The 24,152-nt window shown below is 37.9% G+C and overlaps 2 protein-coding genes across 15 annotated transcripts; one reads left to right on the top strand and one right to left on the bottom strand.

The window, feature by feature from the left end:
* Positions 1-932: 932 nt before the first annotated feature.
* Positions 933-9,904, top strand: LOC123870324 (trans-1,2-dihydrobenzene-1,2-diol dehydrogenase-like). Of its 6 annotated transcripts, none has more exons than XM_045913590.1 (7): positions 933-985; positions 1,308-1,405; positions 3,471-3,678; positions 5,000-5,291; positions 5,846-6,092; positions 7,713-7,863; positions 9,561-9,904. In XM_045913590.1, the coding sequence occupies exons 2-7, from the start codon at positions 1,385-1,387 to the stop codon at positions 9,662-9,664; spliced, it is 1,023 nt and encodes a 340-aa protein (XP_045769546.1). In that variant the 5' UTR covers positions 933-985; positions 1,308-1,384; the 3' UTR covers positions 9,665-9,904. The 6 variants fall into 6 exon arrangements, with proteins under 6 accessions (XP_045769546.1, XP_045769540.1, XP_045769533.1 ...); XM_045913584.1 differs by having other exon boundaries at positions 959-1,187; XM_045913577.1 differs by having other exon boundaries at positions 959-1,127.
* A 1,493-nt stretch (positions 9,905-11,397) lies between these two features.
* Positions 11,398-23,038, bottom strand: LOC123870223 (ornithine aminotransferase, mitochondrial). 9 transcript variants are annotated; one of them, XM_045913438.1, is made up of 10 exons: positions 19,434-19,567; positions 18,940-19,046; positions 16,511-16,649; positions 15,700-15,868; positions 14,766-14,906; positions 14,182-14,341; positions 13,338-13,465; positions 13,057-13,134; positions 12,513-12,651; positions 11,398-12,044 (listed from the first exon to the last, which is right to left on the bottom strand). In XM_045913438.1, exons 1-10 carry the CDS (start codon positions 19,541-19,543, stop codon positions 11,869-11,871), a joined length of 1,347 nt encoding a protein of 448 aa, XP_045769394.1. In that variant the 5' UTR covers positions 19,544-19,567; the 3' UTR covers positions 11,398-11,868. The 9 variants fall into 9 exon arrangements, with proteins under 9 accessions (XP_045769394.1, XP_045769447.1, XP_045769433.1 ...); XM_045913491.1 differs by lacking the exon at positions 19,434-19,567 and adding an exon at positions 23,018-23,038 and having other exon boundaries at positions 11,399-12,044; XM_045913477.1 differs by lacking the exon at positions 19,434-19,567 and adding an exon at positions 22,893-23,007 and having other exon boundaries at positions 11,399-12,044.
* Positions 23,039-24,152: the final 1,114 nt, after the last annotated feature.

Here is a 24,152-nt window from a genome sequence, read left to right on the forward strand (position 1 = left end):
TCTACCTTTTTCGACAACGTCTGGACGTTCCAACAAGTGAACCTGATGTGCCTTGAAAAAGAAATTACCTATACGTCTGCGTCTGCCTCAGTTTTTTCAATATTGGTAGCCATTAGTCCTGTGTCAGTCACGACCGATTCGGTCATTTGACTGAGGTCGCGCAAAAGTACTAATGAACGAATCAGTCGTTTTTGACCGATCCGGTTCAACCAGTCGCCACGAACCGAGAACGAAGAATGAAACTAAAAAATATTGAAAGAAATGATTGGTCTACAGATCATAGTAAAATAGTAATAGTAAATAATAATATATAGATATGGACTAGGTAGGTATATTTTCCCAATATTTACCCTTGTTGTTATGTTCATTGTAAAATCGTGGGTATCTACTTACTTCATTTAGGCAACACGTGTATAATATGAGATGCATAAGGTTTTTAGTATGTATAAATCTTAACATAATGATTAAACACGTTTAAAAATAAAAGCTCAATGAAAAAGATAGGTAATTACATCATAACAGTGCATACAATCGGGAAAAATAATACAATAATGCAGCGATTTTGAACCCGCGTCGTCGGTAGACCTATAACGAAACGCGAAACTATACGAAACGGGCGTGCGGAATCGAGACTTGGAGTCTCATCGTCCGATTCACGACTGACGACTGAGACTGAGACTGAGTACCGAATACCGATACATTCGTGAGGAACGAAGAGCAATCATGACTGATTGGATCGAAGAACCGAAGTAGGTACCGAAAAGTACCGAACGACTGATGACTGATGAACGACCGAAAAGATCTCAGTCGTTGCTGTAATCAGTACTTGAACGACCGAATCGCAGAGAATGAACGATTGACACAGGACTAGTAGCCATCACTCATTCATTCGTTCATTTCACATTTGTGAATTATCAATTGTAATTGTCAGTTGCGACTCTTGTCTATGGTTGCGTCAGTTGGTGGCTGTCTCGTGATTTCTCCGGTGGGATTGTTTTCGAATTTCAATACATACTTTTAAAATAAATTTAAAAATTACGTTTTATAAGTGAAGTGTTCAGTGTAAATAAAATAATACAACTTTCTATTGCTAACCTTTAATGTTTACAATTCCCTAAGTACTTATTGTAAGTTAAAAACAAAAAGTTCATTAGATTGGATGAAGTACTTTTTAAAAGTTTGAAAGGGTATTTTACTTTTACCTCTGAACGTGATTAATTTACCTACTCACTTTATATTTACTTAAATCATCATTTTCTTTCACAAAAAGGCCATTGTATAGATTTGATAACTTTTCTTTCTTACAGGGAAATTACGGGCTCTTTATGAATTGAGTAAACATAACAAACCCTTTCATAGTTTCCGGTAAACCTAAATTAAAAGTATGCCTGAACACACATTAACTGTGAGTATTAATATTTTATAAGTACATTTTCACAAATCAAAGTTTATTATCAAGGTACCTATTCAATATTCATGTTAGTACTTATCAAATGGATAAAGTAATCCATAACATGGGTAAAACTAGGGTGGCCAAACTTTTTGTTTTTCTTAGGGCAAATCTTGAACATAATTTCTAACACACATCTTGTAGAACTTGTAATATTAATAAAGTTACTGATTTTCTTATACTTGCACAGGTAGTAGGTGCATGTGCATAATATCAGTAGGTAGTAGATTTTAAATAAAATATAGCACCACAAATAATGTCTGCCTGAGCCCTGATGCCATAAAATATGAGTACCATACATTACAAGTATTCTTTATTTTATTCTAGTTATTCAAAAGATATTTCTGATAATCACAAAAAATAGACATAAATAAACAAAAATCTGTTTTTATACTTAATTACTTATAATAAATACTTAGAACACTAGTTACTACTACTTCTTAGGTACTTTGGACCTTTACTATTTTTTATGGTACCTAGTATGAGTTTATTAATAAAGCGGTAACTATAACTACCTAGACCTATGTTTAAACAAAGAATTCTGTTAAAATATCTTAGTCTACTTCTGTAATAATAAAATATATATAAAATGTAGCTCTGTATCAGTACAATAATTTATGTTAAGTCACTCATTAGAGCATGCAAAAGGTTTGAGGCTAGAGTAGGCTTAATGCCTTATGAAAAATAAGCATGGAGCTATTTCAACTAGGGTAAGCAGTGTATTTATGCCTCTATGACCTGCCTCTGCTGTCATTACAAATCTATTATCATCATGTGCGCTCATAAACATATTAATTTATAAACATTGTTACTGCACTTACACAACAATGTTACACATAGTGTACCTTACAAACAAACACTAATCAACTAGTTGACCAATAGAAATGCTGTCTTTTATTAACAGCAATTACAGTCAAACGGCAATTAAATGCAAGGACTCAAATATAATACTCATTCCATAGTGCAAATCAGTAAACACTGAAACACTATCAACAAACATTTCAGCAGTTTATCTGCTAAGATTTTCGTTACATTATCTTTTATATACTTGATAACACACGTTTATCTATTATTATCAAAAAAAAGTTTATAATTCTGCACATAATTTGAAGCAGTGTCGGATTACATTTGATTATTATTATTAAAGGTAACATAAAGTGCATATCGAATTTCACGATGTACTGTAGTGTTGCACAATACTGTGAATTGGACCCATAGTGCATTATCAGCTCAAATAGTGCTTACATGTCCTACTTGCTTACAATAATCTAAGGTATCAATGTATTTAAAGTGATATTCAATATTAGCTAGTGTTATCATTTAGCAACACTTATCTAACTTTGATTAAAAAGTTTTAGTACGCACGGTACGCACATTTTTATTTGTATTTGACGAAGTAGTACGTATAGTCTGTGGCATCCACGGACAGGTTGGACGGTAAGTAGCTAGATTAACACCTCCCCATCCAGGCATGCCCGAAATTTGTGCAGTGTCTATTTTATTTTCATTCCTCTTTCAAACGAAAAATCGATCCTCTATCCTGTCGACGCCTGCTGTCTCCCTGACACGTGGCGATAGACACTAGAAACATGGTTGGTTTTCATCTGGTTTTTTTATTCCGATACAAGTTAACCCTTGACTTCTATCTCACCGTGTTAACTGACGATGCAGTCTAAGATGAACTGAAAGTGGGTCAACTTGGAAGGGGTATGGCAGTTTCATCAGTTTAATATGCGGCATCGTATTCGTACCGGAAAGCTAAATCGCTTGGTGGCAAAGCTTTGCCGGTAGGGTGATAACTAGCCACGGCCGAAGCCTACTACCAGACTATACCAGAGACAATTAAGAAATTATAAATTTTCAAATCGCCCCCGCCGGGAATCGCATCCGAGACCTTTAATACCACAACGCTCACCACTGCGCCAATATACCTATTTACCTACTATTTCATACTATATTTAATGAAAATATGAATCTAGCTACTCCAAATCAATGGTGCCATCATTATTTGCACTTTTAGATGGGTAAACAACTGAAATGGGGTATAGCCGGTGTGGGTATGATCGCACATGACTTCTTGACGGCGATGGCTTCCCTGCCGGCGGAGCAGCACAAGGTCGTCGCCATCGCTGGCAAAGACCTAGATCGTGTTCACAGATTAGCCACGCTCCACAACGTAAGCACAGCGTACGAAGGCTATGATTCGATCGCTCACGATGCCAACGTAGGTAAGTTTTCGAGTAATTCACGCACTACACGATACTTAATAGTTTAATAGTTATTCTCGCTAGGAAAGGCATTCCGAACCAGCAGTGGTAGATGCATTTGAAGATTTAAAAGTCAGTAGGTACCTAGGTACTTGTAAAGTTTATTTGAATAAAAGTTATTCTATTCTATTCTATGATATTAAATTCTGTACATTGAATTAAGCGGAGGCGCAGCGTCTGTTTAGGGTTCCGTACGTCCGAATGAAAAATTGAACCCCCATAGGTTTTTTATACATTCAATTTTTGTACAATGTAAGAACTTTACATACGGTCGAAATTGGCATAAAACAACAAAGAGCATAATTAACAACGCGTGCTGCGTCCGGGCGCGCTTCCAGCACAGCTATGACAAAATAAATAAAGCTTAATTTGAGTTATTAATAAAAAAACTGGTCAAGTGCGAGTCGGACTCATATACGAAGGATTCCGTACCATCGTACAAGATATTTTAATATTTTATGTGCAACACAGCAAGTTTTTGACAACGATGCCATCTAGGTATATTATGTTTGTGATTTAGTAAATTTATTTTTTCGTGAACACATTTTAATTTTTTTTTTTTTTTTGATGTAACCACATATTCTCTGTTATTCCTTTACTTGTGCTATAAGACCTACCTACCCTAAGGAAGTAACCTATAGGTTTAATTGACAGACACGTTGGACGGACGGACGGACGGATAAGGGTTCCGTTTTTCCTCCCTCGCTTCCCCTCCACTTCACTCTGCAGGTGTGCGTTGCGCCTTAGTCATCAAATTCTAACGACATTCGCCTTACCTTGATCATAAGGCCATGAGCCCATGACCACGAAAACTATCGAATTTTCCGTCTTAAATACTTTTGCACTTGAATATAAATGACTTCACAATTTTATTACAAAGACAAATTAAAATATATAGTAATAAGCGGAATAAAAGACAATGTTTTAGCGATTTTTACTATGTAGATCATAGGTAATATGGACTATTTGGCGACCTATCATTAAACTATCTGGATGAGAACACTAATTATGCATTTTAGTTTTTTTCTTGTATAAATAAATAGCGATAGGTATTTGTTGATCCGCCTCTCGAATACAAATTCCTGAAAACCCACCAACGCATTGGCAGTCCTCTGGTGGTGCAAATTTTCATGGACGGCAGTAGATAACCACTTAACATCAGATGACCCACCTGCTCGTTTGCTCGCTATTTATATATAGAAGAAAAAACCTCCATGCTTTTGCCTGTCTCTATCTTCTTCTTTCGTCATTTTTTTGAGTTAATTTTCAGACTTTTTTTCAGACATTGTTTTCGTCAGCGTACTTAATTTACAGCATTTCGAAATAACTAAATTAATGTTAGAAAATGGTAAACACGTGCTATGTGAAAAGCCAATGGGCATGACGTACAAACAGACAAAATCTCTGGTGGATTTGGCTCGCGAAAAGAGACTCTTTCTGCTTGAGGGAATGTGGTCGAGGTTCTTTCCCGCTTACGACGCCTTAGACAAGCATATAGCGAGTGGTGGGCTTGGCGACATTTATCAAATAAACATACAATTCGGGGTGGAAATAAACGACATAGAGAGGAACTTGTAAGATATTTTTATTTTCATTCTTACTTATTCATTTTAACATTCCTTTGGGTTTTTCTTTCATACTCTTATTCTAATTTCGTTATAATTAGATACCTAAGATACAAATGTAAGTATTCTCCGTATATGCCTGCCGTCCTATTTCTAAAAGCGGCTAACTGCAAAAAGTAGCTTTTGAGCTATCGCCAACAACCCTTAGGTTTAACATGTGATGTGTGGCACAATTTACAAAAGAAAAGGAATTTTCAAAAACTAATATTTATAAAGAAAAATGCTACGTACACTACTACCCAAATTTTTAAGTTTGATGCTACTGTAACGAACTTTTCTATTCCCGTGTTTTTGGCAATAACTCAAAAACTACTTTTTGCAGTTAGCATTGCATTTTGGAAAAGGGACTGTACGTACGTAAGCCTAAGTACCTACTTACTCGCTTGAATATATCGCATTGGAATATTTCTATTGACCATAATATTTTGATTATTAGGTACATCTGTTACCGAAGCACGGTAGACTTTTGTATAAGAATGTGTTTTCAAATTGTAAAATTGCAGAATGAAAGATTTGGGCGGCGGCGCAGTACTAGACTTAGGCATTTACATGTTGCAACTCCTCCAATTTGTATACAAGGAGGCGCCGACTGACATCATGTGCACGGGGCACTTGAGCAAGACGGGCGTGGACGAGTCGGTGTCGTGTGCGCTGAAGTATAAAGACGGCAGGACGGCCACCATCGCTGCACACACGCGAGCTACTATGCCTAATAAGGCAGAAATAACTGGGACCAAAGGCACAGTTTCGGTAAGCTATTCATTCAAACTTCAAACCTATCGTACGCGACCCTGATTGCCATGTCAACCTGTCGCGTTCACATTAAGATTTATCGTAAGAAACTTTATTGTAGCCCAAGATTTTTTTATCGATTAAAATTTACCCCTTGACTGCGGTCTCACCTGTTGGTAAGTGATGCCGTGTAAGATGGAAGCTTGGAAGGGGTATGAAATTTTTTATTAAACCCATTTATTATCATCATCACCATCAGCCTGTGGACATCCACTGTTGGACATAGGCCTTCCCTGAAGAGCGCCACCACACCCGGTCCTCAGCCTTCCTCATCCAGCCACTTCCCGCCAGCCGCTTTATATCGTCAGTCCATCGTGCTGAACACGTACACTACACGGTCTCCACTCAAGGACTCCGGCTCCGACGGCCAACGCTTTTACGACAGGCATGGTCTGCCCACTACCACTTCAGCTTGCTAATAGTTTGGGCTATGTCAATGACCTTGGTTCTCTTGTGGATCTCCTCATTTCGGATCTTATCCCTCAAGGAAAATCCTAATATAGCCCTCTCCATGGCTCGCTAAGCAACTTTGAACATGTGGACAAAGCCGTTTGTTAGTGTCCACGTTTCTGCACCATAGGTGAGGACGAGAAGGACACACTGGCTTTGTCGAACCCCTGTATAATAAACATACTATCCTTACTCTGTGGTATAAGGCTGTACAACTTCGAAAACCTACAGCAAAATCGAACGACGCTAAGAACATAAGCACCTAAACTGGCCTATTGTAGGATAAACGCATTTAACTGTTTATTACCATTTATGCAGTTCACATCAACGTAATTATCGCCTAATTTATCTTAAGGAAAACCAGTCTATAAATTCTACATGTTCGGTTCTCGATTCACCTCGTCATATTTTCGTACCTATAGGTATAGTTATAGGTACATAAATAGTCAGCCATGGCTAGTTACCACGCTACCAGCACAGCCGTGCCGCCAAGCGATTTAGCGTTCCGGTACGATGCCGTGTAGAAACTAAAGGAGTCGGGGTTTAATGAAAACTGCTATACCCCTTCCAGGTTAGCCCGCTTCCATCTTAGACTGCATCATCACTTACCACCAGGTGACATTGCTGTCAAGGGACTTGTATCTGAATTTAAAAAAAATATAACGTTAATATTGCTCGTCATATTTACGTAGGTACCGAATTATAGTCATAGGTACGTAAATATGATGAGCAACAGGTGAATTGAGAACGCTTGAGTTTAAAAACGTACATGTAGAATTTATAGACGATGTGGACTGGTTTTCCTTAAGTTAAATTAACTTTTAATTAAGAAAACTTGTATATTTTATATTCAAATACATAGCTAAGTAATACACAGCTCTATTTTTTGATGAAATAAATTACCTAAATTTTGATGAAATAATAACTAACCTAACTTAAAACACATTTATAATTACTTAACTTGTAAGCTGTTTAATTGAGCCATTAGTACCCACCTACCAATCCAGATATTTTATGACAATAGCATTATTAAAAGAAATATAATCTCCAAAAATTTTAACTGAATCATCGTTAAAGTTGGTGCTGGGTGTTTAATTTTAAATTTTAGGTTTTTTTTTTTTGTTACAGTTGGACTACTTTTGGTGTCCGACCGTGTTGCACATATCGGCCGCCAACAGCACGGAGTGGACGCTACCCAAGGGCAAATATAAGTTCCATTTCCACAACAGCGCAGGCCTGAGCTATGAGATACAGGAGTGCTGGGACTGTATTAATCAGGGTAAGTAAAGCGGGCTACTCACACACCTCTCGCAGGGGCAATCTAAGTCGCACGGCGGAAGGGGCAATCTGGAATTGTTCGCTACACACATGCCTGCCCTTCAGTGTGAGAGACTTCATCAGTATCAGTATAGTTTCTATACTATAGCTACCTTAGCAAGTTTATCTGTCTACAATATCAATTATAGTCAAATCGACAACTTGTTTTCAAACGTCAAAATGCGCGCTTGCATAGGAGCTTGTATAAATAACATAGATGTAACGAGATGATTGACGTGTTTTTATTCTTCAATTGATATTTTGAAATGGTTAGCAAACTTAAAACTAACAGAGGACGTGGATTTTACGAAGAATAGGAGAGGCTCATGTTTAATGATCACTAAGAAATAATTTAAATTTGATATAGGCAACATCCCAATTGTTGTGATTAGGTGAATTTTGGTATTCTTGCTGCAACAGTGCATTTCAATCACTAGTGAGTGTCATATTAGCTAATCACAAGTGGAAGTGATCGTCAAACTCTAGCTGTCAAACTACGGGCACAGTGTAAGGAGATACACTAGTCGGACGCATTTGATCTCGTGGTAAATTTCCCAGCTTTACTTTAGAAATCTCGGGTCGCTTGTCACCCCTTACCGCACGATTGCTTTGTATAGACGGCTTCGTCGAAACTCTGGTAATAGCATACGGAAGTAGGCCTACTGGACATAGGCCCTTTTGAAATTGCGCCACCATACCCGTCCGTAGGCATGCATCAACTTCCCGTAACCTTCTTCGGGTCGTTGGCCCAATCGAGCTTAAAGCCGATTCGCCTTGTAACTAATTTTACTTTATTACACATTTACCTGTTGCAAAATGATTCGGGAAATGTTTTACTTACACAAATATGTTAATACTAGTGTCACCTAGCTATTCAGACTCTTCAGAATTCGTTTTATTATGATTTAGGAATAAAAAAATTATATCCGAGAAACGCCATACTCGTATTACCTCGCCATTCGATCTTTCGGAGTTCAGCCGCATTAAGTTGAGTTACTGAGGCTTTAAAAATATACCTATTCACTACTACTGCATGGATTTATTAGAATATCTATTTTCAGCATCCATTATAGTAATTTTCCTTTGCTATAATTCCTAATTACTAAAATCTGCAGTGATTCCGATTAATACGAACTGTATAGGTCCAATGACCGTGACAATTTAATTTGTCAGCGAAGCACTCAGGCGATCATTATACGCTCAGTATTTTTTGATTTATATCACGATCCATATTGATGGATCACAGACAGCACTACAGTCTACACGTTCCGTATTGCGAGCCTTTAATATTGTAGACGCATAATCCAGGATCGTTCGCCGTCCTTTAAATAAAAACCCATTAACTGTACAAAATATTATTTGAGTTATCGATGCTATAAAGATAGGTAGTCTTTAGAATATTAAGTTTTTATTGCATTTGCTTAAGCTGACAAAGAAGCTAAAAGAAGTATTGTATTGATAATAATTTATTTAAAGCAGTTCCTATTACTAGGTGGCTTGTTAGACGTAGTCTAATATAATTAGCAGGAAGGTATTATGCTCACGACGCGACATATTGACAGCGTAACAAAGAATTATATAGCTAGTAATATCGAAATACTTTATTCACTTGAAAATTGCCTTTATTTTGTAGTTTTAAATAAAATTTTCTTCTTACAGGATTATTGGAAAGTCCGAAAATGAGCTTAGACGAAAGCGTTCTCCTATCGAAGCTCAGTGATACCATGAGAGCGCAACTAGATGTACTCGATAATGTACTTTAACCACCGGATATACAGTTCAAAGTTTAATAAGCCAGTATAGTATTAGCCTAGGTTAAGTAGATACAAATTACAATACACGAACAAAATGTCGGCATAATATTTTTGGATCCAACAATATTTTTTCCGTACAAAACCTATAGTATTTACCTCAACCAACTGTGATGAAAGTATGTTGTGACACGTATTGTAAATTATTATAAGTACATTTTAAAAATATATACGCTAATTTATTGTACCCACGCACGTTGTTTTATTAACTTTACTCATTAGTTTGTGCTATTTATAAACTCTTACTGATTAGTGGGGGTGCGTGTTTGGAATTAAATACACGTAGAAGTCTGCTCTACTTGCTATAGTGTAATTTACTAGAAGATGCCCGCGATAGATTTAGGTTTTTAAAAAACCCGTGGAAACTCTTTAATTTTCCTGGATAAAAAGTAGTCTATACCCGTCTCCGGGCTACAAGCTTACCAAGTGGATGATAAAATCCCTATGTTCTTCCCCGACATGCAATCAATCTCTGTACCAAATTTTGTCCAAATCGGTTAAACGGATGGACCGTGAAAATTTAGCAGACAGACAAACACACTTTCGGATTTATAATTTAAATATGGTTCGCTGAGACAAACTAGTGGTCAGAGAGCTAACTACTCTTTTTATTAATAAGTATATCACTCTCTCTGTTACGTCATCCCATACAAATGACAGAGACAAAAATGTCAGTGACCGTTAACCATTTTGAGTCACCAACCAATCACAAACATGTTTTCAAAAAACATTCGAAATTCAATATGAAAATATTTTCAAAAAACATTCGAAATTCAATTCGAAAAGATAGTTTCGTTTGTGACTGGTCGGTGACTCTGGTGTCAGTGTGAGGAAATTCGATATAAACTCTATGGGCTAATCTCCACAGGGCGATACAACGATAGTTTGTATCAAATTTTGTCACACGACGAGACTGTGTCGCCGGGATTCTCTCAACCGTAGAGATGGCGCCTTACGTATTACGTACCTATACAAGTGCCGACGATGTGCGATCACCTTTATTCTGGTAGAAAAGAGAGTGCTTTGCACAATAGATGAGAAAAGACGATGTCATTTTGTTTTATGTATTGCCGACGCGAGTAAATAACGGCGGCTTCGGGTTACTATAATTTGAGTAATGAGTGGTTCTTTGTGTTTGTTTCCCTCCTTTCATTTCGTTTCATAGCGGTGCGAGCTCATCTATCCCCATTCCTCACATCATGAGTTTTCACATCACCTTTAAACACAGCATTCATGCTAGTTAATATATAAGACCTCCGCCTCTTGATCGGAGGTCGAGGGTTCAATTCCGGGCACGCACCTTTAACTTTTCGAAGTTATGTGCGTTTTTAATAATTCAATATCACTTGCTTTAACGGTGAAGGAAAACATCGTGAGGAAACCTGCATGCCTGAGAGTTCTCCATTATGTTCTCAAAGATATGTGAAGTCTGCCAATCCGCACTTGGCCAGCGTGGTAGAGTTTTCTCATTCTGAGAGGAGACCTGTGCTCTGTGCCGACCATGTGTTGATCATGATGATGATGGAACGCAATAGGCAATTCATTGTATTGCACTCAGATTTTCAATTCAAAATAAAATAAATTTGCTTTTATGCAAGGCCTTTAATAAGTTTATTTATATCTTTATGACTACCTACGCACTTAATTTTTATAAATAATAATAAGTATAGGTAAACATTTGTCTTTAAATAGGTAATAATAAATATAATTCGAATCCAAAAACAAAATAACAGCTTCAACTACAGACATAACGCATAACTGAGTAGGTACCTATGTATAACTGTGGTGCTGGAGCAAGCGTGGATCCACTGTTGTGGGCACGATGGGCATGCCCAGAACCCTAATAGACCTGTACAATATCTTGGTCAAAGCGTCATATACCTATTTTGTAAACATCTCCTTTGTATGAATATCAATCATGATTCATGGGCGATTTCATACTTCGACTCGCACTTGACCGATTTTCGGTTTTCGAAATCGGTCAAGTGCCTTTTATGAGATCTGAGGTCCGCGCCTGTATTAGAGGGGGGTTTACCTAATGACATGACGCGAAAGCTTAGTGATTTGTCAACTTATGACAACTGTCATCCTCCCCCACCGCTCCACTTTCGTTGGAGCATATTCAGTTATGCGCCATACCTATAGTGAACATTTTTTTAGTTATTGATATCATCGTAACTCTTGAATACGTTCTGTATAATACGCGCGCCCTCCCTTAGCTGCGCTTCGGTAATAACCAGCGGTGGAGCCAGGCGGATGGTTTGACCGTGTGTCGTCTTGGCGAGGAGGCCGGCTGCCTTCAAGCGATGGCATACATCGTATGCATTAATACCTGTAATAAATAAAGTTCAAAACTAAAACCCGACTACTCTTAATCATTTGTAGAGAGTCAACAAGGCGCGCCCGAGAACTCCGCCAAAAGCAAGTAAGTACGGGAGGCTCTCCCGCGATTCAGCCCATATTACAACCGAGTGGTTGATAGGGCCATGGGAGGTGGGTACTCCTCTTAATCAACGCTGAAGTATAATGACATTTATTTATTGTCGCTTGGTATATTTTAATAATTTACTAGGTAAGTAACACTATATTTATGAACTCAGAATGTTGTCCTGTTGTCCTCTTTCATTTGACATCTAGGATAGGGTTTTTTCTATATAATTTCATAAGTCGGCGACGCAGCAGCGTCCTAACTCCTAACGTTTTAACGCTTTTCGTACCTTTTGATGGTTTCGTTCGTAGAATTTGCCGCAATTAGCCTCTGATAACGTGTCGCCTATATGGAAGGTAGGTAGATACTTACTGTCGTGAACATCAATGGCAAACATAAGTCCTCGGCCGCGAATTGTCACTATCTTAGACTTGGGAATCTTTTCTAACTCCTGGCGGAACACCGAGCATAGTCTATCCGCATTCTCGGCCAATTTCTCCTCCAATAATACCTGCAACAAAAATACAAAAAATATATTCAAGGGTAGGTAGGTACTCCTTGTAAATAAGTAGATATCCTTCTCTAGGGACTTCTGGACCTACGACCTGGAAGGCGTATCGCAGTTTTATTTAAAGCCACAGGTCGACGAAACCCATCTCTAATCGCTTTCGTAGCGCAGTAATTAGACACGATCACTTTTCACTGATGAGATTAAAAGTGTTACATCATGGAGGTCAAGAATATACACGTGAAAACGTAAACAAATCAGCAGCAGTAAGTAAACTTTAATGAGAAATCATCCCACCGCGTCTACTGTTTGGGCTTTGATGCGTTATGCGCACTGAACTGCATAAATATTTGTTGCTAATTTTGAATGTTATCGCAGCTGAAAATACTTAGGTCAGTCAAAATTTACCTTTATGGCCTCGGTAGCAACCGCACACGCGAGCGGGTTGCCGCCGTACGTCGAACCGTGAGTGCCCGGCGTTATGACCTACAGGGGAAATCAAAAAGTTCTATCGTTTATTATTGTCGTTTGCACACATTTTGCACATATTTCGCTGATGTTTAATTATTATTGCTTTTGTAAACAAAAATTTATGTGATTATTAAGTGATTAATAAATAAATTTCAGATAAAAATAATGATTATATTTTCTGGTCTGGTCTGGGGTGAGCCCGTCCTAGCAATACTCACGCCCATGACGTCGTTATTGGCTAAGACAGCGGAGACGGGCAGGACGCCGCCGCTGAGCGCCTTGCCCAGTATGACCAGGTCCGGCTTCACGCCCGAGTGTTGAACCGCCAGGAGCTTGCCCGTGCGACCTGCAACAAACATAAAACCCCATGAAGGACTGTATTATTACTGTCGAAAACAATTGGAATATTATTGTAAATTGAAGAATTGAAAAGAGCAACCGCCGAGTTTCTTGCTGGTTCATCTCGTAGGAACGGCATTCCGAACCAGTGGTAAATTATTTTGACAATTCAAAAGCACTTGTAAAAGTCTACTTGAAAAAAATCTATTCTATTCTATTGGAAACAGGATTTAGGAAGGAAACTTAAGACTTAGAAATTCTGAAAATATTGTCGCTAATTTAGCCTCAGACACACTAAAGGCAAAAAGCGCTGTAAGAAGTTTGCAAACCGCAAAAACAGATTTTTTACTGATTTAGACCATTCTTTAATATCTAAAAACATTTGTCAATTAAGTAGATATACCTAGTTAATCAAGTTTTTCATATTTACAGTTCATATCAAAGTGGTTCAAGCGATGTAGGTACTTATTAATCTAATAATGCCCCGTTGCGTGGGGCAGAATGATGCAAATCCCGTTTTTTACTGAAAATGTTACAACTTTTTATCTCATAATTATTTTTCAAATTGTAACTATAAAAATCTAAATCCACGTGGACGAAGGCGCGGGCATCGTCTAGTTTATAATATTTATATACGTAGAACAAAACAAAAATTAAGTACTTATTCTAAAATGATAAAATTATATATTCTACTGTTTTATTGTAATGATCATCGTTAGGTACCTAATCCTGTTTGCACTTCATCCGCTATCCATAGAACGTTGTACTTAGTGCACAGCTCCCGCACTTTCGTCAAGTAGCCGTCGTCGGGGATGATCACTCCAGCCTCTCCTTGGATAGGCTCCACCATGAAAGCCGCTACGTTGGGGTCTTGGAGGGCTTTCTGGAATATTTTACATAAGTATATTTTGCGTGGTTTTTTTTTAATCCACGCAGCCGTTCGAAAAACTACATTTTCCCCGCATTAAAGTAGGTAATAGGTATCCTGTGTCTGTGTCTAGGACGCAAGCTGCCTCTATGCATGCCTATCATCAAGATCGGTTCGGTAGCCGAACTAAGAATTTCAACAATAAATTGGTTTGTAAAATTCAACAATAAAATTGGTGAATAACAACATTACGGGAAAATTTAGATAGGTATATGTAACAAGAAGCGAGCGAGGAATTCATACCTATTAACCAATCCCAAGTTATATTCTATCATAAACGGCTTTATACCCAGTAAGGTAGTTACCCGAAAATTTAGAATAGACAATAAAAACTCGTGCGTCCTGCGAATCCCCAAAAGTTTTTAAAAAAAGAATTTACCTCCAAAGCAGGAATGTCATTATATGGAATGAGTTCAAAACAAGGCATATAGGGTCCGAAGCCTTTGTAGCACGTAGGGTCTGATGACGACGACACCGCGGATAGCGTTCGACCCCAAAAGTTGCCTTCTGCGAAGATTATCTGGAAAAAAAATCAGGATAGATTAGGTAAAACTCTACATCAATCGTCAGTCAATGGGTATATTATCCATGATCCGAGCCTCACTCGGTAACCTCGCCAGACGAATTCTCGATCTGATGAGACGTGTCTCGAAATCGCTTTATCGAGGCCAGGGTTGGCATTGTTTTAAGGAAATGTTTAAAACAAGGGAATTAAATATGTTTCGATCAAACGTATCGTATGCTCATGAATGTACCTATAGTTTCTTCACCAACGTCTTCTTTTGCACTTGAGGTGAAATCCAATACATATTGGTAGAAAACGCGTAAACTTGTGAAATAACGATGTTTTTAAATAACTATCGAAAAAAGAAAGTATCGCTGTATTCTAAGAGCGTCAGGGATGTAGGCGACATATTATGGCCTGCTTGTGATTTTTATGTGACGCTACATCGCGTTGACCCAAATCGCTAATTTGGATGGGTGACCGACTTTGGAAGTCCAAAGGCCTTTTTGTTTTCACCGTACCTTAGAGAGTACACTAAATCGTTGCATGTTGGTTCTGGTTATTATACTAACATCTGATATTGTGAAAAAAAAAAATAGATGTAAAAACCTGAGTCAAAATTTCGTTCCCTTAGTCGAGACTCTAGAGTCGAGAGTACCTAGCTATCTATGCGGAAAGTTCGCGAACCCACCGCATTATTATCCCACGAAAACTCTTGCCATTATGGGATTAATGGAAAGGAGTCATGACCCTTAGCAATGAGAAATACGACACAGAGAGATTTCAAAACTCCCAATTTCCTCCTCACCTTAGCCTGGTCCTTCGGTATCTTCTTGACGTCATAGCCCCACTTCCGCGCTATCTTGCAAGCGCTCTCGCCGCCCTCGACTCCCGTGTTCATGGGCAACAGACGATCGTAGCCAAACAGTTCTGTCATAAATTTTTCGTATCTACCAAGCTGATCCGAGTAAAATGCTCTGAATAAAACAAAAAAAACTCGTCTAAAACTGGTGATTGCAATTTGTGTAAGTTTTCATCCTGCATTGTAGGTACATTACGTTTCTTATCCACGCTTACTAGGTGTGATAAACAATAAAGCTACCTAAGCGGGATAAGACCTAATTTAAGGGTCGAAACTTATGGAAAGTTAAATGAATTGTCGTCAAAAATAATTACCTAGAATTATTAGTCTAACTATATACCTACTTGTACAGTAAATAATTGTAGCATGTGCTCTCACTCGATATTTGACTCGCCACCGGTCACCAGTGCGTTTCGACCCTTAAACTAATCAGGCTATTACGGAGCACATTCAAGTTGTATCCCAATTTAAGCAATTAATGGAAAAAACAAAAGAATAGATACGGAATTACTTTATGTATTTGCTTCATAGACAGCATACTAAAGCATTTGATACAACAGAACACTTTTATTTCTTTCTTAATTATTTCTTTTCAATGTCAAGGATAATTAATTAAAGATAATGGTACCTATCCCTAATACCTTACTGAAATGTATACGACATTTTGTTCAAATCTTGTCACAAGAGCACAGTACCTACCAAGGCAAAACAAATAGGTACCAATTCTAGCTTAATAAGGACAAAATCTTGTGGGTACCTTGAGACCAGGGTTAATTTGTCAGCTTGTTCCTTGAGAACCTTCACAATCCTTGGATGGCAGTGACCCTGGTTCACCGCTGAGTAAGCACTCAAGAAATCGAAATACTTCTTGCCTTCTACATCCCAAACGAATATTCCTGAAAAATATAAGAGTTAGGTACCTAACTGTATGGTATAAGTTAATTACTAATTAGGTAGGCGCCTAGACAGATATTATTGATTTTTATCATTCCCAAGGCTCTCAAAACCTTTGTTGATCTAGTTCAGTGATGGGCAAACTACGGCCCGCGGGCCAATTCCTGCCCTCGAACTGACTTGATCCGGCCCGCGGCCCGCCTACATCCTTAATCAAACCAATGTAAAGACAAAGGTTTAAATCGGCAACAAACAGCCAGAATAGTGTGAAGGGCAAGTGAAAAGAATGTCATCATCCCAGCATTGTGGGAGGCGGGGCGCGGGCCTGAGGTAGGCAGGACTTCAAGCTCGGACACTGGGCAGTGGGTTATTATTATTGCCATTTATCATGCCATCTGTCATCTAGTCTACGAAAAGTATGCTTCCGCACGCACGTTGCACTCACTTGAGTCTTCAAGTAGGTATGTACCTTTACGCTGAGTGCCGGAAAAATCTGGCCCCTCATCAGATTTCCTAGGTTTTTCTTGGCACCCCATGAGAAAAGTTTGCCTATCCCTGATCTAGTTCAACTAAGTAGATAGGTAGTCTAGAACAAAACTAGATCGAAAACTCGTAAATAGATGTAGATTTGTTTACTGTGTTTGTTACTGTACTTTGTTTACTCTTTAGATAAGAATAGGTTTTCTATTATCTATTCGATGACCAGTTGGCCTTTGAATCGCTTCACGGCACGTCTTTGCCTGTAGGGTGGTAACTAGCCACGGCCGACGCCTCCCACCAAACCAGGGACAATTTGGGCATTATACTCAATTCCCAAACCGCTGCTGCCCGGAACAGAGCCCAAAATCTTCAATATTGCGCCTAAATATTGGTAGGTAGGTACAAGTATAATATATTGTAGTTTAACTCAATGGAATAAAACTGGATACCGCCGCCGCCGGCCGGCGCGACGTCGGGACATACATTTAGCTAGAGCTGCCATGCGACCGGATTTCCCCGGATTTCTCCTAGTAAAAAGGGCGTCCAGGAAGTGTCCGAGCTGGGTATTGCATACTGTCCGGATTTCTTTAGGTTAGCAAGTTATTGGAAATATTGATAAAACGTTTCAAAATTTTGAGGTGTTTACCTATTTTATAGTATACCCAAACCTATAAAACTTCGCGCACTAGATTCAGGCGGGCCCAAGACCCTACAAGAGATCTATACAATATCCAGCAGTGAATATGTATTGATTGGCGATGATTATTATGACCTTCAATCATTATTATTTCTTGAATAATAATGATTGAAGGATGATAAAAAATATTGTTTAATTTTAGATGACATTTTTACATTTTGTGGTAGGATTTTGCGGTAGAGTAAATAAATAAATTATGACAATGTACCTACCTACATTTAATTTATTTTATTAGGTAAAAGTTATAGATACATCTTAGACTAAGAATTGAAGAATCCTTAATCTAAGAGATAGATATTATGTTCAGATTTTCGAGCTCCTTTTCCTGTCCCAGTTTATAGATTTTATAGTTGGCTACCCTAGATTTAGCCCCATTTGTAATTAATGAGACTTGGAGATTACTAAGCTAGATAGGACTTGTTCTGTATGAGACGCGTAGCTAAGGTAGGTAGGTAGGTACATAGATAAGAATTAATAAAATTGCCTACCAGAACTAAGTATTTACTTTGTTATCAGAGAATCATAAAGTTAGATTTTGTTCTTATCGCACGTCTTAGGACTTCTGTAGGTACATACCTAAGTTACGTTAGGCTGAACATTGAAAATCATTTATATTTAAGGAGGACATCATGATTAACCTATTGCTGGCTCGATGATTGAGAAGGGTTTGGCTATAATCCACCACGCTCTGGCCAAATACGCATTGGCAGACTACACACACGATTGAGTACATTATGCAGATCTCTCAGACATGGCGGGTTTCCCCACGATGTTTTCCTTCACCGTTGAAGCGAGTGATCTTGAATTTCTTAAAACGCACATAACTCCGAAATGTGTGCCCGGAATCGAACCCGAATAGAAGGCGGACGTCCTAACCACTAAGCTATCACGGCTCCCGGCATTTAAGTAGGTACCTACATAGTTCAAAATTGAAATTGGTACCTACTTAGCTACCTAGGTACTAATAGACGTATACGTATACGTCTGTAACGTACAATGTGTGTAAGTACCTAATTGGAATAGTTTTGAGTTTAGTAGATTCTTTGAAATCGATTTTGGGGCAAAGCGTACCTGAATAATACAAAAATGAGAGCAATTTATATTAAATAGCTTACCTTCACCACGGCATAAGGCGACAGGAAGTGGTGCATAGTTGCGGCACCCATGCTGGTCTTCTAGAGCAAAGATCTCTTTCGATGAAAGCTGCTTTTGCTCGGCCATGCTACAATAATGAATGAAATTCAGAAAAAAATCTGTTGCTTTAAAAAAGTTCGCGTAACTGCTAAAACGCAAGTTCGCGTTACTCCTATAATATTTCAGGCACGCGTGATGCAAGATCAAAATAGATCTACTTACTAGACAATGAACGGAATTTAACTCGTCTTTCGCATTATATTTTGCCAAACAATAATAATCTCTATCATATCTACGTCACTAGCGTGTTAATAAATACTTATTTTAATGATAAACCCAAGAATAGGTTCAAGTCACTATAATTAGAAATTATCTATTAAATATTTATCCACCTTTTAAATATAATTTACTTTTTTTGAGTAATAAAATCGTAATTTGTTTATGAATATAATAAATAACTAATATATCTACCTACTTAGGAAAGTATTCACTTGCGTACCTGCCTAAGTCACAAAAATTACGCTTATCAATGTGTGGTAGAACCTTGCAAAGGCTCTTATATAGTGACTGCTTGAATACATTCATTGATAAGAGTTATTGCAGGTTTAGAGAGAATTTAATTTACTAAGGTCAATTTTTCACTCTACATTTTTCAATCTGTGATTATAAATAATCATCAATCTCTATCGCGAAGTACGAAATAGGTATAGGTATAGCTCAGCTCTGTAGACTTAGAATTGGTAACGTCCGTCTGTACACATCAAAATATAGGTATAAAAGGAAAAGCTGACTGACTGACTGATCTATCAACGCGCAGCTAGCTCAAACTACTGGAAAATTGACTTGCAGGCAGCTATTATGACATAGACGTCCGCTGAAAATATTTTTGAAAATTCAACCCCTAAAGCGGGTTTGAAATTTGCATAGTCCACGCGGACGAAATCACGGGCATAAGCTAATCACACTAATATTATAAAGGAGAAAGTTTGTATGTGTATGTGTGTGTGTGTGTGTGTGTGTGTATGTTTGTTACTCCTTCGCGCAAAAACTACTGGACGGATTGGGCTGAAATTTAGAATGGATATAGATTATACCCTGGATTAGCACATAGGCTACTTTTTATCCTGGAAAATCAAAGAGTTCCCACGGGAATTTTAAAAAACCTACATCCACGCGAACGAAGTCGCGGGTATCAGCTAGTAAATTATAAAGCTCTTTTCAAAATGAAATCTCTTTTCAGTATCTGCATCTGATCATAAAAATCCATGTGAGCATAGCTTCCGAACTTATTTTTGAAAATGCGAGATTTTTAGGGTTCCGTACAAAGGAAGAAGGACCCCTTATAGGATCACTACGTTGTCAGTCTGTCTATCAAGACCCTTTTTCTAAGAAACGCATGGTATTAAGTCGAAATTAATATAAATACTTACTTAAGTCTACAATCCTTTGAAGTTATGAAAAAAACAACTTTCTTTAGGGCAACGCAATCAAAAGATATGGACCATTGATTTGCCGTATATTTTGGCACTCGCAAGGGAATCAAAACCTATACCTACTAGAGTTCTTCCCGTTGACCTAGAATCATAATATTTGGCAAGGAGCAATGTCTCGTAGCTCTTAAAAGTAAAGGGAAAATATACATTGAAAACCATACATTTGTAGTTAGGTACCTATATCATCCTCAATTACCCTAATTGCCCTAGCCGGGAATCAAACCCCTCCCTGGCGTAGCTAGTGGTAAGCGCTGTGGCCTTATTAGTGGAAGGCCCCATGTTAGTGGGAGGGTTCGATTCCCGGTAGGTTATGCAATTGTATAATTTCTAAATATCTGGTTTGGTCTAGTGGGAGACTTCGGCCGTGGCTAGTTACCACCCTACCGCCAAAATCGTGCTGCCAAGCAATTTAGCGTTCCGGTATGATACCGAGTAGAAATCCAAGGGGCTTGGCTCTAATAAAAACTGCCATACCCCTTCCTGGTTAACCCGCTTCCATCTTAGACTGCATCATCAGCCATCACTTACCACCAGGTGAGATTGCAATCGATAGCTAACATGTTCGACTATGAATAAAATATAAAAAATCCAGAACCTCCCATAAACTACAGCGCCATTGAAGTTTCTTTCTATCTACACAGCCCGGTACTTTCGATTTAACTTTAATATCCCTCATAGGTAATTATCTGTATAATCTTTACTGAGACCAGAGATATTATAAAACACCAGATAATAGGTAGGTACATGTATAAAAGTACAGAAATGGTACAAACCGCATCAAACCGTCTCCACCTTACTTTAATAGGCCCGTGCACCTTTATCAAGTATAACCCAGTAACAAAATAAATATAATTCTATTTTTAAAACAATTATTAAATAGCTAGTTATTACTAGACTGTCCCAACATATAATAAAGATTGCAACAAGTATATTATTTACTCACTCTTTGTTATCAATGAGATTCTCAACGAAAGAGGGGCATTATGTTACTTACCTACTACACCACGGGTCAACTGATAAAAAATCGGTCAAGCGTGAATATTCTTACACAATCAGTGTTACGTAGGTAGGTACCTAATTGAAAAAATTTCATCATCATCACCATCTCAAATCGCCACTCCACTATAACAGGGTCCGGGTCTCCTCTTTAGAATGAGAGGGGCTATACTTATAGTAAACCACATACCTATCTGCCATATACCAACTCTGTTTTTAAACCTTTACGATGTTGTAAAGGGCCCCCGAGACAATCAATCGCGATTGTCAATTTTTACGTGATTGATGCTCATTGTCAATTGCAAATGATCGTTTAACAAGAGAATTGAAGCAATTGTCAATTGCAACTACGGTATTGAAGGACATTGATGGAAATTTTGATTGATGGCAATTGACGCGCTGTGCATTGACGTTCAATGACAGCAATTGGCAATCGTTTTTATAATCATCCGGCTCTGTTTTTAAAGATTTCTTGGTAAATGTTCATTAGTGAAGCGATATCTTAATTTATAACATTTCTTGGACCAATGTCTAGTTTTTTTCGTTTTTTGTGGGTAAAAACTGCAAGAAAGAACTACCTATATCTGCGTTTGAAATCATATTTCGAGCGACTTGACTTTCTTCATTGCAGTTCAATATCAGACTGAAGCAAACGCAAATGATACACCTTCATTTGGAGCTTCAATCGCTCATCATTTGAAATCTTCAATCACGTAAACATTGTCAATTGCAAATGATCGTTTCGGGGGCCCTTAGCGGTAAAATAAAACATCGTAAAGAAACCTTTAAAGCAAGTGATTTTCGTCTAGTAATTTATTCATTTAAAACGCAAATAACTCCGAAAAGTTGGAGGTGTGTGTCCGGGAATTTTAATTTTTACTTGAATAGCTTAAGAACCTAGACACCAAGGGGAAAGCCGGTAACTTTTCAGCTCTACCTAAACAAATAATAGAATAGAGATTGCTGGCTAAGCAGTAAACGGATATAGACCAGTCGTCACAGACAGTGAGTGAGACACCAAAGTATAGTTGATTCCAAAGGTGTTCCCTTTTCTTTTCGAATAACGGAACACTAAAAATATTTTTTTGTGGCTAGTAAATAAGTATAAAAAAATCTAAGTAGTAAAACTATGCTCCTGAGAAAAGCATATTATACAATCGAAGATTATGTAAATGACAAAAGAGCGTGGATTTGACCTGCAGCTCGCTCCAGCAATGCGCGGGACTTCAATTACTTTTATACATGGCATAATATTGTATAAATGTTTGAAAAGAGCAACCGCCGAGTTTCTTGCTGGTTCTTCTCAGTAGGAAAGGCATTCCGAACCAGTGGTAGATGCTTTTGACGATTCTAAAATACTTGTTAAAGTCTAATCCAATAAAAATATTTTGAATTTTGAATTTGAATTTAACTATAATTATTATTATAGTTAGTTAAGTACTTACGTAAATGTAGACTCCAACAAGATTTAATTTCGTTAAATGTTGCGAAAAAGGTATGTAATAGTAACAACAGATCACTAAGATTTTAAAATAGTTTATCACACAGAGAACAGTCACTACTTACCTACCTATCTGTCACTGCCTAAGTATTACAGAAAGTAGTTTAATAATAATAAGCGACAGTCAGATACTCAGTGCAGTGCGTGGAAAACTACAAGAAAACGCGGAGTCGACCGCTAATTAATATTCCATTAGGAAAAGTCTGTCTGTGAAAGGGAGAACTGTGACCTACTTGCCTACCTAACTCTTACCCTACCACCCGTCTGTTGTCCTGTCTGAAAGCTTGTACCTAGTAGGTGGGTACATAATTACGGTAGTACAGTGATCGCAAAAGTAGTCCAATCTGAAGTTGCAATATGGCGGTTTGTAATAGGTAACCACTAGGCAGGTAGGATTAGGCAAGGATTGAATACACAAACCCAGCAGAAATCTGCTTTTTTACCCGACTGCGGGAAAGCCAAAAGAAAGTATGTAGGTATGTATGTTTGTATCCAGATTCTGTGTGTTCCACCGTAGCACCTAAACTACTGGGCCGATTTTGATGAATGAGGTGTCAATTGATTCGTTGTAAAGGTCCGGGTGACAATTTTTCTCTAATATTTCAGCGTTTATTAAGATTATCGTAGTCGGGTTTTAGTTTTCAACTTTATCTTGTTGTAATGCGTTGTCATAGTATCATACGCCTCGTGTTCAAATTGGGCAACTTATTTTGCGCGTACTGTATCTATGTACCTATTGTTTTGGGTTTAACGATCGTAGGTACGTATAGTGGACTACAAGCCCGAGAGGGCAAGACCTCCGTTATTTTATAGAACTTGAAAGTTTCTCTACGTTTTGTCCCCAAGACAGGGAGGAACGATCAGCGACTATGAAATTTAGACTATGGTGGCTTTGGGAGATAACAGGTAGCAAAGGTACAAAAAATCTTACGTCAAAGTATAATAATTTTTTTTTAATATTTTCTTCGGAATAGTATTAGAAATCACGTCATGCATTGTCAGAAATTAAGTAGTTTTAAGGGTGTCCAGTAATGAGTTGCCACGATTGGTAAGGATAGGGTACCGTTTTACTAAACGTCATGTATCCATACCTATCATACATAAAAAAATATTACGCCGCTTCAAAAGGTTTCGGATTTAAAATAATATAAGTATTTAAAAAATAAATAAAATAATCATCAAAATCGGAGCGACTCCACTACTA

This window comes from Maniola jurtina, chromosome 2, assembly GCF_905333055.1.
Source record: "Maniola jurtina chromosome 2, ilManJurt1.1, whole genome shotgun sequence".
Lineage (NCBI taxonomy): Eukaryota > Metazoa > Arthropoda > Insecta > Lepidoptera > Nymphalidae > Maniola > Maniola jurtina.

Bases quoted from the DNA above. Each gene is read 5' to 3' on its own strand.
- LOC123870324 (XM_045913590.1), top strand. From the start codon at position 1,385: ATGCCTGAACACACATTAACT. The intron at 1,406-3,470 runs GTGAGTATTAAT...TTGCACTTTTAG, and splicing joins TGCCTGAACACACATTAACT to ATGGGTAAACAACTGAAATG. The intron at 3,679-4,999 runs GTAAGTTTTCGA...ACTTTTTTTCAG, and splicing joins CGCTCACGATGCCAACGTAG to ACATTGTTTTCGTCAGCGTA.
- LOC123870223 (XM_045913438.1), bottom strand. From the start codon at position 19,543: ATGAATGTATTCAAGCAGTCACTATATAAGAGCCTTTGCAAGGTTCTA. The intron at 16,650-18,939 runs GTAAGCTATTTA...TATATTTTTCAG, and splicing joins CGCCTTATGCCGTGGTGAAG to GAATATTCGTTTGGGATGTA. The intron at 14,342-14,765 runs GTAAATTCTTTT...AAAATATTCCAG, and splicing joins ATGACATTCCTGCTTTGGAG to AAAGCCCTCCAAGACCCCAA.